Raw genomic sequence first — 16,827 nt, forward strand, 5'->3', positions numbered from 1 at the left:
CAGCAAACCCAGGCAGCTCTGACTCCTCTAAGCGCAGGCAGTGGCCCATTTCTCTTCACTCATCCTTATAGGTCACCACCAAATAGTCCCTGAAGCACTTCAACCTGTCCTATTTCACGCACACCCTGTGTCCCCCTCAGCTCAAGCATGGATTCCCAGAACGCCAAGCCCTCCTGCGAGCCTGCTCTGGCCTTCAAATAACTCTTACCCACCAACTGGTTTCATTAAGAGCAATTAGGGATATCTCTGTCACTTGCACCAGGGCAGGGGATGGGAGCAATTAGCTGCAGGAAACAAGAGGTGAACATTTGCCTCCTGTGAATCCCACAAGGGACATCAGAACTTAGCTCATAAGGTTATCTAGGAGCAGAGACGTAGGCTGGAAAAAGCCATTAGCTCAGTTATCCCTAATAAAGGCAGAATTGCCTTAATTGCAGTCAGTTGGGGCGAGCTGAAGAGCCCAGAGCTCCTAAGTTGCATACTTGGCTGCCTCCAGGCTCCTTTCCTGAGAAAAGCAGCAGTGAGTCCTGCTGGCAGAGTGACCCTGTTCTGAGCCATCCCACTCTCCGGGAAGATGACCAGCTAAACCCTAAACTCTCCTTTTCCTCCAGACCAGCTTCTGAGCTCCCTTTCCTTGTTCCTGTGATTTCCCAGGAGCTCGCTGGTGCTCTTGGACCCAGGGAGGGCTCTGAGCCCTAAAGCAGTGAAACAACAGCAGCTTCTCCAGCAGTGCGTGGAGAGCAGAATTTATTTGTGCCCGTGTTCCAGAAACCTTAGCTGAAGTAGCAAGATTGACTTTATGTGAAGCTACAGCTTACGCAATGGAGCAAAACTAGAAGAAATTGCTGATGCTAAAGCAGAGGCAGCAGTTAGGCATGGATTTGAGTTCCCCACTGATGGCTTTAGGAGTGTAGCAGTTTTGTGGGGTAATATCTGCTTTGGAACAAGATGTCTATTGCTGAACCAGGGCTGTGTAGTGTGGCACAGCTTGTATAGGCAGCAAAAAGAGGTTTGCAACATAAGGGGACAAGGAAGAGAAAATACAATAAACTCTGCATGTGCAAAGGGGAAAAACAAGAGGCACAGAGAGCTATCATTTCAACAGCCCCATTTGGTGCCATTAACTACAGCAAGTGAACAGTAAAATACAGTTGAATTTGTGTGGTGGGTTGTTTTTTTGGGTTTTTTTTTGGTTGAAAACTGTATTTCATACATAAGCAGCTTTCTTTGTGATTCTGTTTTTTAAGGCTCACTCCCTGCTCTGCATTGTTTAACATGGAGAGCGGGCCAAACCTCAGAAATGGAGTTTTATCAACAATTCTGTCACAGCTGCCAGATAGAGCCCAAACAGCTGAATCATTCATGAGCCCATCAGCAAAGGAAACAGCAGGTCAGCCCTGAATTGAATGCTATTAAAAACTTTTGTTAAAGTCCTGGAAGAGAGCAGTGGGAGAAGGTAAGAGAGGGAAAAGGAAATAAATTATAAATATTGATCACATTTGTGGATTGGGACAGACCTGTAAGGACGGAAAACACAAAGAAGGATAAATTGAGAATTAGGCTGAGATATCTCAGGAAGTTGGGTGTTTAAGTGGGACCAGATTTGATTTAGCTAAACATCAAATAATGCCTGGCAGCACTCAGCAAGCAGAAGGATGATGTGAGGAGAGGAGCCAGCAGCGGGCACAGGGGACACAGACACCTGGGGCTTACCTTGGGTTTGCTGCAGCCTTGCACGAGCCCTTGGAGAATCACCGCAGGGCCATGGAGCACCCATCCTTCTGCCCACCCCTCAGGTGTCATTCACCCCTCCCAGCAGAGGCAGCCCCTAGCCCAGTGGCTGGTCATCGTTTCTTAATGTAGAGCACTGCAGCCCCAGATGGGCAGTGAGTAATCAAAGCTCATAAAGCGATGTGAGAAAAACAACGAGGCAATAAAGTCTGCTTGGGAAGGTTAAAAGAGGATTAACCAGGCAGCTCTCAGAGGAAAGAGGGTGCTTTATCACAGCTGAAGTATGTGCTGGGAATGTGGTGTGCTGCCAAGTGTTTCCTGCTATGTGAGCTTGGACACTGCCTCAGTTTCCCTCATAGAATAAAGCAAGAGGCTCAAGCCCTCATCCTGACATCCTTTTACCTTGTCCTGCAGAAAGGGCTGCTTTGGTGGGAATAGGGACATCTGGGGCCTCCTCTCCTTCACTGCAAGGGAGGAGGAGGCTTTGTTGATGTGGTATGTGGGTGCCGGCATTCGGCCCTGCTTGAGGCAGCTTGTCTCTGCTCAGTGTTGTGACAGGGAGCAGCGCAGAGATCCCACAGGAGTAGAGCAGCCATCAGCTTCTCTCAGGGGTGTGCGCACATGGGTACACCTGAGACAAGGGGACAGATGCACTGTGAGGATTTTAAGAGGCTGCAGGGCCAGATGCTATGTAGAAACACCAGCAGTGAGCTCACAGCTGCCCCCACTACAGTCTTTGGTTGCCCCGTAACTGGGGGAAGGAGGCTGCTTGTGAGCAAGCACCAGGGCTCTTAGCACAGCAGCAAGCTCAGGCGCACTGGCATAAGAGCACTCAGGACTAAGAGGGCCATCTTGCATCAAGGGCAATTGAAGCAAGGCTATGCCCATTAGGATCATTTTATTCAGCTGTGAGAGCTACTAAGTAGAGAAAAAGCATGGAATAAGGGCAGCAAATGAGCAGTCTCCTGGCAAGGAGCATGGTTTAGTGTCTGTCCTTTTGGGAAGACTTCACAGCAGGAAAGGAGAGGCTATGCCCCTGTGTCATTTCCCAAGTGCAGCACATTTGTCGCATCTAGCGATGGAGGACATTACCATCTTCCTATGCTCATCTCTCTCCCCCACTGCAGCTTTGCTCAACCCCACAGGGAAATGAGGAAATTACAACCAGTGCCGAAGTCAGGCTTGAGAAACAGCGAAGAAAAGAGCACCAAGAGCACTTTGAGAAAAAAAAATCCTCCCAGTTAAACAGAAGGAGAAGGAAGGGCACATCTATGACCTGGCTTGGGGTCAGTGTCTTGTTTGAAATGGAGCAGAAATAGGGTGACTGCCATAGGCTGGGCTCTTACAGAAGCTGCTTGTTGTTCAATCTGTTTTCTGGTTTATTCCCAGCAAAGCATACTGGCCCCCACAGCACCCCAGGGGAACACAGCACAGCTGCACAGCCCAAATCTCCAGGTCCAGGGGGAAAGAAATCAGTACTGATGCCCCAGGAGGAAGTAGCACCCTCCTGTGGCTGCTCAGCCCGTAGGGACACTGCACAGCCTCTCACAGACACTGCAGAAGCCAATTCAGAAAGAATGAAAGAAATGGCTTTTATGCAATGATGAAAGACACCACACCACAGCCTTTTCAGTTGTCATCCCACAACAGAAGCTGTGCAGAAGGGGTCTCATTTCCCTTTGGGAGTGAGACAGAGCTGCACAATCCACGCCGCACACCTAGTGACAGAGGAGCACAGGATGAGACATGAGAACAGGAGTCAAGGTCTGTGACCTGTGAGCACCTCCCCTACGAAGACAGGCTGAGAGAGCTGGGCTTGTTCAGCCTGGAGAAAAGAAGGCTGCGGGGTGACCTCATTGCAGCTTTTTAATACCTAAAGGGAGCCTACAAACAGGAGGGGAATCAACTCTTTGAAAGGGTAGATAACAGCAGGACAAGGGGAAATGGTTTTAAGTTGAGGGAGGGAAGATTCAGGTTGGACATCAGGGGGAAGTTCTTTACTATGAGTGGTGAAGTGGTGGAACAAGCTGCCTAGAGAGGTTGTGGATGCCCCGTCCCTGGAGGTGTTCAAGGCCAGGTTGGATGGAGCCCTGGGCAGCCTGGTCTAGTATTAAATGGGGAGGTTGGTGGCCCTGCATGTGGCAGGGGACTTGGGAGATTCATGATCCTTGAGGTCCCTTCCAACCCTGGCCATTCTGTGATTCTGTGACCCACAGCCTTCTGCTGAGAGAGCACTGCTCTTTGCAGAACGCTGCAGTAGCCCTTCCTGAGGCTCTTCACATGCCCACAATGTTCACCTTTCCGTGTTGTTTTCAGTGGCTCCTGCTTCTGGCTGAGCACATTCTGTGGTTCTTTGCTTGGCTGCCAGGGATGGCAGTGAAAAGGCTGAAGCCTGGAGTACAAAGGCAAGATGATCAATGGCACGAGGCTTGGTGACACCACAGCTCTGCTGCTCTCTGAAGTGGCTGGAATTAGAGCCACCTAATTGCAGGAGCTGAATTAACAGCGCAATGAATCCTGAGAGCCACCGAGTGGCCGTGCCCATCAGCTGCAGGCACTTCCATCTGGCTGAATACAGGCATATTTCACAGTTGTAATGAGTAATTTTCAGCCTTATATCAGAAAGGGTAACAAAGGGCAGGCCTATGCCTTCTTCACGTCTGTCATGCAAGGAGGATATGACTACAGCACATTGTGTGGGGGAAACACACAGCACAGCCCCACTCTTCCTGCAGGGCAGGATGCTGCTTCCACTGCTGAGGAACCCTCGTAACACACATGGTTCACGTTACCCTTTGGTTTTGCTACACAGAGTAAGTACAGAGCTTTATTTTTCTATTGGCCAGCAACTTAAATTGAGTTAAAAAAAAAAAAAAAAAAAAAAAAGCAATGAATATTATTATACAAAGTAAAAGTATAAAACAACTTAATGGACACAAGCCAGCTCTGTTCATATCTCATTCTTCCTGGCCTCTCCCAGCCCTGCACAATGCATTTCAAGGAAACAGGCAAAGGCACCTAAGAAGATACATGTAAGAAACTAGAAATATTGCTTCAAGCAACATGCTCAATATTTTCCTCAGTTAGTAGTCAGCACTTGTCAGAAACTTGAATATAAAACAAGAAATAATTTAGATTTCTCCTTTAGATCATTCCACAATAATTTAGATTTCTCTTCCCTCTTTCCCATTGCTATAGGACAACGGATACACCTCAGTTCCCCCACCTCTTTTTGCATTAGTGTTAGGGATTATTTTACGGTGCTCCTGTTGATGGGGGAGTTTCAGATTTACCTGTTCTGAATTTTAACTTGTCACCCTTCAGTCCCCTCTGAGGGACCAGTCCAGGATTGCTTTGTGAATCAAACCCTCCACAATGCTTCAGGGCTCTGAGTGATTTTGCTGATGCGTGCTGCCAAGGGACCGGGCACCACCAAAAGGACAAGAGTGTGAGTAAATTACTCGGCTTATAGAAGGGCATTATCTTCACTGCTTAGAAACCCCAAATCCCTACAGCCCTTTCTGCTTCATGGGTGCACAAACCATGTCAGGAAAGTGAAAACAAGATAATTCTGCTCTACCAACCAGACTTCTTGATGAGAACCCTTTCCAGGATGATTAGGAAAAAAACAATCAAATCCCTCAGAACAGGAGAGGCTCCCAAGTTCCTATGAATCCAGGCTAAGACCTTGTTGGCATAACAGTGGCACCAATTCCATGGCAGCAGTCGCGTTTATGCCCTGTAGGTAACCAGGATCCCAATGCAGAGATAACATTTAATTAAATCTATTTAATTAAACAGACGGTTAAATCCAGCACTACTAATTTACCAAATACACTGGAGCAACTGGGGGAAGCTGACTCTACTGTTTACTGCTGGGATAGTCTGGAAAGTGGGCTTCCAGATCTCATTAAAGCCAGAAAACCCTCAGCTGATTAATGAGCTCTTTGGAGGCTAGTACAACTTTTGTATATATTCATTTTCCACCCAAGAGAGACAAGTCTGGAGGTTTTAATTAGAGCATCTAGCCCAGCCCAGGGTGTCTCTCAATACGTAAGAGACGCGATGAGGCATTTCCACTAACCAAACAGGCCTAAGGGTAGCTTGATATGTCAGCTCCACCGACCAGCTCTTCACCAAACCACAGCAGGGGACAGGCAGGAAACAACTCTTTGAACTTTCTCATTCACACTGGAAGCCACTAAATAAAACAGACTAGACCCAAAAGAATTAGAAAGCAGTCCAATGTCTTTGGCTCTAGAATTGCTAGGTGGCAAAAGGCTTCTTGTGGCTCCTAATGGCACTGTGTTGCAGGGAAGCTTCAAGGAAGAGGAGGAAGGATTGCTGAGAAATACTAAGGCACCCAGATCTTGACAACATTAGAGCCGCAACAAGATTTCAACTGTACCAAGATGTGCTCCTGATCAGCACAGAGAGCAATTCCTGCCCCACACAACCAGACAGGCATCTTCTCAGGTGGAGAACAGCTGTGTTAGGACATCAGTGCACAGGCTGGGGGGAGAATGACAAATCTTCTGTGTCTGAGAGACTAAGATCTGGTTCCAGCTCAGCGCAGAAACATCATCTGTCCTCACAGTCAATGCCCAGCTCTGCTGAGCCACTTCTCAGAAAGCAAACTGTGGTTCCTGTGTAGCATCCCAATACTTTCATGTTAGCTCAGGAAGAGCCCCAAGAGAAATGGCCCTAGATAGATCTTGCTTTCTGGTTACATCAAGGGACTGTTTTGCTAAAGCTTCTAGCAGAAGATCCACAACTCTTCTGTTTCTTCACAATGAAGAGGACCTGCTGAATTCCTGGCTGCCTTGTGCACAATGAGGAGGGTGACTTTCCCCAAAAGGGGCAGGTAAGGCATTTAATTAGAGAGAAGTCCTCAGGTTGCAGACACTTCTGTGGTGGTAGTGGAGGGTGGTGAGGTTGGCAGGTACTAAGGGAAGTGGCAGAGGGGGAGCTGACAGAGTTCCCACAGCTATTAATATGGCTCCTGCTTCAAACTCCTGTACAGGCAACAAGTGAAAATCATCCCGAAGATCTACAGGGTAGAAAAAGAGAGAAACGAATGAAAAAAACAGAATGGATGCAGTGAAGGTAGCAACCTGAAAACTAACCGTTTGGACCCAGATCAGAGGGGCAACCAGATCTGGGCTGGAGATACAGCACACCAGCTTGCAATGAGTGTGAGAGAACATAATGTGCTAATCCTCATAATTAATCACTATCAGCTTCTCTAGAATGTAATTTGGCTGTATGCCAGGGCAGAAGGGAAAATGAACAACTCCCAGAGATATCTGCATCTGGAAGTAAAGATTATCCTGGCTGTCTTTCCCCCTGTAATGGTGTAGGAGCATCCACATCCTATCCCTTTATTCTTCAGACTCTCCTTAAACATTTGCTGACACACAGTGCTGTTCCTCAGTATGACAGAGCCAGGGCAGAAACTCTGAATATTTTTACGAATGAGCTAATGAACCAGGATGGGAAACTCCTCCAAACCAGCTCTTTGGCAGCACGGGTAATCCTGGCACATCCCCACCAGAGGTCTCTCTCAGGCTGCCGAACCAGCAGCCACAGCCGCACCTCATTTCTCACATCCCTGCTGCAGAAACCTGTCTGAGCAGAAAAGTGTTTTTCTTTCACCAGAAATGAAATCTTACAAACTGACAGAAAAGGCACTAGCTCTGGAGTTAGTGGGTCCCAAGGTCACTGAAGTACCTTTCCCTTTCCTGACAACTTCTCTTTGCCAGGCAAGAAAAAGCCTGAAATACTAATTTTTCCATCCCTTAGCTCTTGGGTTTCTTGAGCTTCTGCCTAGCAAGCCCAAGATTCCACACAATTCCACACAATACCTGCACACAAGCAATGCTGATCCCAACTATGCCAATAATTTTCAGATGTTCTTGAATGAAGTTTTCCAGCTTGGTAATGCAACCGTTCTGCAGGGAGAGAGACAAGACAGGGAAAGTCATCTTCGTTTTAAATTCTTGTGTCTCACTTTACAACAGCAGTTGTAACCCTTGAAAGCATCCCTATAAAAAGCAGTGTCTGTGAGCATCCTCTCCTTGCAACATTGCTGGAAAAGCTATGTAAATTATGTGAAGTCCATACTGTTTCTGTATGTCTCAGGAATTGCTGAAGGTGGCTGAAGAAGAACAGAAGAACACAGCACATAACAGAAGGATTTCTCTCAGATTTTCCTGTGAGGTATGTGGAGGAGGGCTAGACATTGCTTAGCACATGCCTGGAAAGGACGTTTGCTCCTCTCCAGCCAAAATGCCAAGGAAATGCAGCATCAAGACCTCTCACACGAGAGGAGCCCTTTGAAAGCAAATTCCTCCCACTGTTATTTATGGGTTTTAATGTAGACCTGGAAAATCAGGCACTGACTACCTCTGCCTTTCACTTGCATCCTTGGCTGGCAGCATAACATCCTAGTTTCAGGCCCGTGTTTTTGTTGCCATAATGCAAAAATAAAACAGTAAGAAAATTCTCTGATTATTTTGGAAGAGTTCTCTTTAGATAATTAAACCGTTTCAACTAGTGAGGCAGGTTTTCCATGGTAACATCAGGGGGATTTGCTGTGTAGGTTGCAACAGTGCCCCAAGGGTGCTGGGGCCCTACAGCCCCAGGAGTCTACAGTGAACACAGACACCTACATGTACCCAGGCAAAGGGAACGAGTGAGCATGCACTTCTCCAGGGAGGGATGGCAAAGGCCTCACTTTTCCCACGCCTGAATTAGTTTTTGAGAGTAAGCTCCAGCTGCTCCAGTGTGAAACAATTGCTCCCATGTCCTGATCTGACCCTCTTCTAGGTTCTTCTTCCCCAAAGCCACTAAAATCTGTTCTGAATCCTGACTTAGATGTTGTATCATGAGAAACAGCGTCTAAATGTAAATCCACACAGCCTTTGGCAGCTTTTTATACTCTAGAGCTAACATTGTGCTTGTGCTTGGCAGCCCACAGGGTCTTCCTCATTAACCCAGCTGGGCAGTAAATCCAGTTTCACACAGCACAGAGTGAAGCTGGGGAGAGCCCTCACACACTTGCAGGTTTCCACACTCAGAGACACCTCAACAGCCCTTGGAAAATAACAGATCTTATGGGAAGGTCTTCTTTCAGGAGAGCAAAACCCAGCCAAGCAGCTGGACATAATAAAGTGCAGCTTTAGTAGAACAGAAAGACTGGACTTCATCTCTGCACCTGGCAGGGGGCAGGAACAAGGAAAAGGCTCCAACTGCTGCTCCCGTGCATCAGTACAGCCAGCCAAGGCACAAGTTGCACTGGTGAGAAAACAGTCTATGCTAACTCACAGAGAGATTCATGGTGAGCAAGTTAAAGCCAAGTCATAGGATTGAAGGGTATGAAAACAAAAACACAAGAAATTCTACCAGTTTTATTCAACAGGATGAATAAATGGTCCTACAGCTACCTGCCTATTTACTCAGCTACTTTGGGATTCAGTTTGCTTCTTCTGGAAGTGAAACAAGCCTTCCTACCAGCTCAGCTCCAAACTCTTTTCACCCTAACTGCAGTTCTCTGGAACTGGTCTAATTTGTCTGCTAGGGAGCCCCATATCCTGTTTCCTCATGCTGGAGGTCAAGTCTGTCAGTTCTGATCCTTGACTGTATCTCCATTTGCTCCTCACTAAGTGCAATAACAGGAAGCTTTTCAATGCAGGGCTCAAACCCAAGTCTCCTGCCTAAAGCAACATCTCCCACTCCCTCATCACCCGTACATTCTGCAATAACAAATAAAACTTATTATTTTTCTCTATAGCAAATAAAATGGTGCAGAACATATTCCTGTTTTTCTCCTCAGTTCCTGAACTCTCTTCTTTAATGCCTTTACAGTCCCTTTCTACATATCAGGTTCCCTGCAAATGCCAAGAACAGCCCTGAGCCAGAAACGAAGTACTACCCTTGCCTAATCCATGGCCCCTCCTGTGCAGAGAATTAATCCCATACCCTACTCACTGGGTGTTGGCTATAGTATCACTCTGGTAGCCACAAATACGTGCTTCTGTAATAGCAGCCTATATGCAGGAGCTCAGACACTCTGACTCCTCTATATTATTTTTTTCCCCCTTCTTCCCTGAATCTTTTTAAATGTAGCCTGGAAGGCTCAACACTCAGAGACACAAAGTGCCAACAGTTTGCAGCACCAACCCAAAATCCTGCCCACCTCCTTCATAAACTTTGTGGCAAGAGGCTCTGAAGCCCTTTTGTTCTTTACCTCCTTGTAGATGTTGGAAGGATGGTCCCTTCGGCCACACAGGTCAGTTATTGTCTTACAGCAGCTGTCAGGAACTTTCCGTCCACTGGCCTCTGGAGATTTGATCCACATGCTGTCAGCCCAGTCTGTGTAGTTGTTGCTCCCACAGCACTTGAACTGCAAACACAGAGCACAAAGCCGAGCTTGCAAACACTGCAGCTTCCTTCTCCCTCCAGCCTCCCCATATCAAGCTCTGGGCTTCACTCTCCTTTATCGAGAGACTCCAGCAATCTCACTAGCCTAGATTTTTTGACTGCTATAATTATTAGTGAGCTCTGTTTTAATTCTGGTGATTAATTATCAGCGTCATTCATCTTCCACCAGTTGTGACTTTTGTTACTGCTGAGATGACTGTAGCTAGAGTGCACCTGCAGCTGCCTCGGCTCTTAATCACCTGACCAGAGAGCACTAACAGGGTAGGTATAATTACCAGTTACTATTGCATATGCACCTGGCAACAGGGCATTATGTGCATAGCAGGCTGCATGCTTTGAAACTGCTGGACCCATGCCTGTGCACAAAGGTCCATTCTGTGGAAAAGCCTGTCAGAACTGCAACAATCCATACTTGAACCACCCCAGAGCCTGACACAGCTCGCAGTAGCAGCAGGATCTTTCATTACATCTTGCTCTCTAGGGTACTGAGAAGCTTAATGAAAAATGTCAGCAATTTCTCCAAAGCTTTCATGTGGTAAGTAGAAACAGCTGTCAGAGTGACTCGGCACTCCAGTTCACTCCAGGAACAATTTAGATGTTGTTTACTCAATCCTACTGAGGATCCAATTCAGAGATTACCCCATGCCATTCCGCTGGTAGCATGGCCAAGACCCTGCACACCACCCAACCTGCTTTGACTCAAAAGAAGTCATGTCAGATGACGAGAGCTCACATCACTTCATGTATTGTGCAATTTGCTTTATCAGCAACACCCACCTCCTGTTGCAGTTTGTCCACTGCACTGGTCACTCTCTCTTCTCCCTCTTTGCGGTACTTCTGAGTCATGGTGTTCTTCAGATTTTCCTTCAGCTCCGTGCTCAGCTGAACAGAAAAGACAAGTGGGATAAAATCACAAGGCAAACTTACCTCCCCTCAGGGCGACCTAGGGTCCTGCATAAGTTTCACTGCTATTGTTCCAAGAGAAAAGAAAGCCAGAAAGGGGAAGCTACAGCTTCCTTCAAGTCATCTTCCAAGGCTGGATTGGCTTCCAGGAAGCAGGCAAGCTTACTTCCAGCTGATTAAAGACCATGTTTCCACTTTTGTAACCAGAATGAGGTGATTCTGGGCCAAATTTCAGTCTGTGCAACACGTCACCATAAGGGTCCTCACCTCACATATGTAAGAGATTGCCGAGACACAATACAAAATTGTGCCTGCTTGAATATGAATATGCCATGAGACCACATGCTGTCTTCTGTCCCTGAAACCTATGACAAAATACTAAAACACCATTAGCCTGTCCAGGAGCAGGAGGAAATAAGTCCTGAGCACACTGGACTGAGATCACATAGTATGAATACCTCTTGAAATGACAGCAAAAAGGATGCCAGAAGAGGGGATGAAGAGTGTGATTGCAAGATTACTTCATGGCATTTCTTGGTAACAGTGACAAATTTATAAAACCACAGAGATAAAGTCCGATTCTGTAAGTTCATCATTTCTCCTATCATAAACCACTGGTAGGTTCAGGTGATTGGATTCAAATATTTCTTTCCGTGGAAGTTCTTAATCTAGCTAAATTCCTCTTACTGAACATATCAGTTCAGATAGCTGTAGAGATGGCTTCTCTATATACCTTTTATTCTGTACAGCAGTAAATGAGAGGTCAAATGTTGCACTGGGCAAAATACAATCTGCAGTTTATTTTCCTTTTGATATAGTGTTATTCCCAACCCCATCTGTTAAGTGGGGACAATACCTACCTCACAGAGTTGATAAGAGGCTTCATTCATAAATATTTGAAAAGCGGTTTGAGATCCTGAGCTGGGAAGCTCTACAGAAGTGCAAAGGACTTAATGTAATAAAGAGAAAGCAAAAGGTTCAGCAGCTGGAAGGCATCAGAGGCAAATAAAGAGGAGAATCCATTAGCAGAATTAGTACTTGGGAGAAAAGCGGTTACCTGCAGGCTCACAGGGAAGAACTGCAGCATGGAACAAAGACAACAAAAGAAAGGGAGTTTAGACACACAAGCCTCAGATACCAAAAGCAAGGGCTGAAATAAAAACAGTGGCAAACACAGCAAGCAGCCTGCAACCAGCAAATAAGGGGTATTTGTCAGCCACAGAGCAAGGGGAAAGTGCAGCTACCCATCAGAGTGCCCTTCAATGATTTAAAGCACTCAAGGGTATAGTTCCAAATGTGTCATCCCTTACTCTACCTAAGGATCAGCTCCTTTTCATCCTTTGTCATACATGCGCCTACTGACTTTGCACAGATGGACCCCAGCTTTCTGCCATGCTCCTGGGATGGATCTTTCCCAGTTTAAAATATGCACTCATTCCACTGATCCCCTCTTGGTTCCTACCAAGCAAATGAACTCACAACACTCTGACTCCTCACAAACTGCCAGTGCCCATCCTGGAAATGCAAAGCACAGAAGTCTCAACATAGAAAAGAGTGGTAAGGAATCCTAACAGCGAAGCCAACAAGATGGGACGGAATATCCAGCTGCTCTTCAAACAGGCACTTGACAACAATTCCAATTCGCCCTTTCCAATCAATTTCCAGACTTGAGAGCAATTTCCCAGCTGTTTGTTTTCTGGTGGCTAAATATCCTTTGAAAACAAAGCAATGATTTAAGCCTCTGTTCTCTGCAACTGCAAGAAGTGCCATTAGAACTGCAGCTGCTGGGAGTCCATGCTGTTACCCTCAGCTACACTGGTTAAGTGAAGACCTCAAAAACTTAATGACCTGAAAGGACCTATCAAACTGGACCATCTTTGCAAGTTCAGGAGTGTGGTAGCTACCTTGCTAGATGGAAAAGGATCACTCCTATGTCCTGAATATACTAGGTAGCACTAATGTCATTTCAGTTGCTTGCAGTGTGACTTAAATATAACTACACAGCCTTAACAGTTGTCTTCTAGAAGGCTCTACAGCCTGCAAAGGTGAACCACAAGAAGGAGCTGAGCAGCAAGGCTGAACAGCCTCCTAGGTGTAACCATAAATGTTTTGTCAAAAGTAGTGAATAACCTAAGGTCTTTTGTATGGGGTAGAAAGTGAGTATAGACATGTAGAAAGATGAATCCCAATCAGACACTCGGTTCCAAGCCTTCAAAACCCAATTCTGAGCAGAGAAATGGGATGATGATCAGCTGTTTTCTCTCCCTGGTTTGAGTCTGTAGGACTGCTGTCCACTCACCTGCTGGTAGTAGATATAGGCCAGGATTCCAGCAATGATTTCCAGGAGAAAGATGCACAGCAACAATATGAAATACTGTAAAATAATGGGAAAAATAGGATGTTAGAACAGAAGCTTGGAGCTGCCTTATCACTAGCTAGTAAAATGCATGACACTGTCTTTGCAGACGGTTTTCTGCAGGAGATCTCAAAGGCAACAGCTGAGATTAGGACCTCAATAGGATAGAAAGGGAACAATCCCACAGGTCAAAAAACAAAAACAAAAAACAAAACAAAACAAAAAAATAACAAACATGTTTGATAACTGAAGACAAGCAGAAGCAAGTGTGAGTTTAACTCAAACAGCCAGAGGGATATAGAGAATGGAAAGTGCAGGCAGCTAAGATAAGATCACTAGACAGAAGAGAGTGGTTGCCAGATAACCTGATGAATACGTTTAGTATCATAGAAAATATCTGCTTCTGACATAATTACAAAATAATTTTGAAACTTTTGCTTGCTTTCATATTGTTTAGGGCATTCCACAAAGTTACTAAGGAGAAACGTATGTTATAAAAATGATTCAAGAAGGCAACAAAGGGCCCATTTCACCAGGGACATAGAAGACCAATTAAACACAAGTTTAAGACATGGATTTACATTCTTAGGGACTTCTGTGGGACTCAACCACCATCTGTAGTGCACTACTGAAGTGACAAATTTTAGATGAAAAGAAAAAGGCAGTTCCTTTACAGATCTAGGCTGTTCTACAACTGCTACTAACTTCATCTTTTTTGTAGATGAAGCCAAAGTGGCACTAGTTTCAGCTATAACAATGACCTTGTGTGAAGTTCCTGTAAGACTTGTCCTGCTTGGGACAAAACTAACGCATCATCTCCCACTTTCTGTTTTACTCAAGCTCAGAACATGGCTATTCCCAAGGGATTAGGCAAACAGCTCCCTAAAAACACACCTAGCGATGAAACCATCTCTCCCCCCAGCACATAGAAGGACAGTGAAGCCCTGGACACAAGCAAGATTGCTTTCTGTTACACAAAGGTTACTCTCTGCACTGCACAACCCTCCTTGGCTGGTAGACACAGGTAATTCTGAGCTACTTCACAGGAATTAAACAGCACAAACACAAATGCAGCTCAGGTTTCCTCTTTCACTCCCGCTGGGATACAGCAGCTGCAAAGGATGACCAGCCGGTTTTTATCTGCAGGCCAGGCTTTAATCTGAGCACACAATCTCAGGCTTTCTCTCCCCAGCCCCACACCAAAAGTCTCTGCATTCTCTTGTACAAGGTACCCATTCATACCACGGCAGTGAGTCACTCAGCAGAGAAGGGGATAGCTAAATGCTGGTCCCAGCTCTCATGGAAGGTTGAAAGGGGGCAAGAAAGGATTGGAGTACTCTGATACAAAGGCTGGCTTTCTTTTGTTGGGACCTACTGCCCTGACATCATCTCTCTGCTGAAGAAGGGGAAGGAGGGTGGCAGGATGCTGGGAACAACCAAGGAACTGCAAAGCTTCTTTTATTTATTCTTCCCTGCTCAGTGTCATCATGTCAGTGGCATTCAGGTGGAGCTGAGTTGTGTCACCAGAGCTCAGCTCAAGCTGGCTTACCATGGATACGAACAAACACATATCCAGCTCAGAGAATGTGAGTCATGAGGTCCCTGTTAACCCCTGTAAGTGAGGTCAGTGCATCTGCCACCCAAGTACCCAACCTGTCTCTGCTGATAGTCTGCATCATTATCCTTATCTTGGCTTCATCTCCCCCTCAGGGCCCCTTTTTGAGTATCTATTACACCACATGTGCTGTCATAGGGGAGTGGCAGCTTTTGCTCTGGAGACAAACAGAGCACAGGACTGCTTTCCTTGCTCTTCACCAGGAGCTGCTGGTCTTTCAGAACAGACCTTTGTAAGAAAGGGAAGCATGCCAGCTCTGGCATGGAGCAGCAGGGACATGCTCTACTCACTTTCCAAGAAGCTGGGAAACCAGTAAGAAATGTAGAATCCCCAAGAGGCCTGCAAGAGATGTGTGATATCTGGGTGGGCTCTGAGCAAGATTTATTCCTACTGTGGCTCAAGCAAGAGTCAGGATTGCATGGTGTGTCCTTCCAACACAGAGTCCAGATTTCTTTCATTCAGCTTCAAGTATCCAAGTGGAGCATTAAATCTGAGCATATTTTATATGAACATTCCAAAAGAACGAGTCAATTCACCTACAACACAAATCACTATCTGGAGAGATCTTTCTACCATCTAAAGAAGCAAAGTCCTTTAATAAAAACTTGGGTAAGCCTGAGACTCCTTTTACACACTTCTGTATATGAAAGAGTGCACCTCGACTAAGTATAATATAGGAGCTGAGTAAGGATGGCCATGCAGGTTTTTGCTCCCCAGTGCTCTGCTACACTTGGCAATTATCTCAGCAATTCAGCTGAAAGTGAGACAGAAGTTCTGTTCTAGTTTATAAATCCTAACGAGATTCTTCCTGACACAGAGAGAACACCCCAGTGGCAGCTCTGTATCACACACTGACTGCTCTGGCAGGGACATAGCACAGCACACAGAAAAGAGAGAGCAAGCCAAATCCATTTATCATTGGTTTTGCCTAATACTGCTGAAATGGTTCCCTAGTGAACACAGCAGCAGCTTCAGCCTCTGAGCTGAAGTTTGCGCAGGTCTTAAGAGCACTGCTGCCTCTGATGTTTGAGCTCCACCAGCAGGGCTGCTCTCCAGCCTCACACTGACCAGGCTGCAGACACACTGCAGAGACACAGAGCAGATGAAATGCCATGTCTCCTGCCTGAGCCTCAATGAATCACCTGGCTAAGGAGGTTCACAAGGAAGGTAAATGGGCAATGACAAAGAAGTAGCATGGCTGTGAGGGACCAGAAACGAGCCCTTAGAACTCATAATTAAGTAGAAAAGCAGCAAGCAAAATCACCGGTTCCTGAGACTTCAACAGAATAACAAACTAACCACCAGAAACGTGCTTTACAAACAAATAGCAGCCGAAGTTGCCCACTGATTTTTAAAAGCACCAAGGAGGCACCAAGGAGAGGAGCGCCGCTAACAACATTCCCTCTCATATTGCCACGGGCCTCTGGTACCAAGGGAAACTGGAACAGGCTGGCACAGCCCCTGGGGCACTGAGTGTGAAGCTGTCAGAGTCACTGTCTGAGCTCAGAGCTGGCAGAGGCCCCCAGGCAGGCTCACTGGGCCCTGGCAAGCACAGCCATGGTTCTTGTGTACATTACTCACTGGCAACTAAAGCAGAGCACAAGCAAGAAGAGACAATAGGTCTGTCGCGACCAGCCATTCTGAAAGGATGCATGGTGTAAGGACAGCGTGACCTTTTGTTCCCAAGACACAATTATTAGTTTTCTGTGGCAGAATAGCAAAGAAAACCCCACCGGATTTTCATCTGTAGCTTCTGGCTGAGGCAAAAAGACAAAGGGAG

At 46.2% G+C, this 16,827-nt stretch overlaps 1 protein-coding gene across 8 annotated transcripts in view; it reads right to left on the reverse strand.

Annotated features, from left to right (window-relative positions):
- Positions 1-16,827, reverse strand: part of CD151 (CD151 molecule (Raph blood group)) — a 169,630-nt gene that overhangs the window by 132,818 nt on the left and 19,985 nt on the right. For 4 of the 8 annotated variants that reach the window (XR_016466758.1, XR_016466759.1, XR_016466757.1 and 1 more), the window contains exons 5-9: positions 13,376-13,450; positions 10,951-11,055; positions 9,980-10,135; positions 7,596-7,682; positions 1,714-6,781 (exon numbers count right to left, since the gene is read on the reverse strand). Coding sequence is in view for 4 of the 8 variants with exons in the window: in XM_090140650.1 (XP_089996776.1) it covers positions 6,722-6,781; positions 7,596-7,682; positions 9,980-10,135; positions 10,951-11,055; positions 13,376-13,450 (483 nt within the window). In the remaining 4 variants the exon portion in view is untranslated. Of the gene's footprint in view, positions 1-1,713; positions 6,782-7,595; positions 7,683-9,979; positions 10,136-10,950; positions 11,056-13,375; positions 13,451-16,827 lie in introns of those variants that run through there. The other 4 variants (XM_090140650.1, XM_031609029.2, XM_090140651.1 and 1 more) reach the window with 2 other exon arrangements.

Source organism: Phasianus colchicus, chromosome 5, assembly GCF_987193195.1.
Source record: "Phasianus colchicus chromosome 5, bPhaCol1.hap1.1, whole genome shotgun sequence".
Lineage (NCBI taxonomy): Eukaryota > Metazoa > Chordata > Aves > Galliformes > Phasianidae > Phasianus > Phasianus colchicus.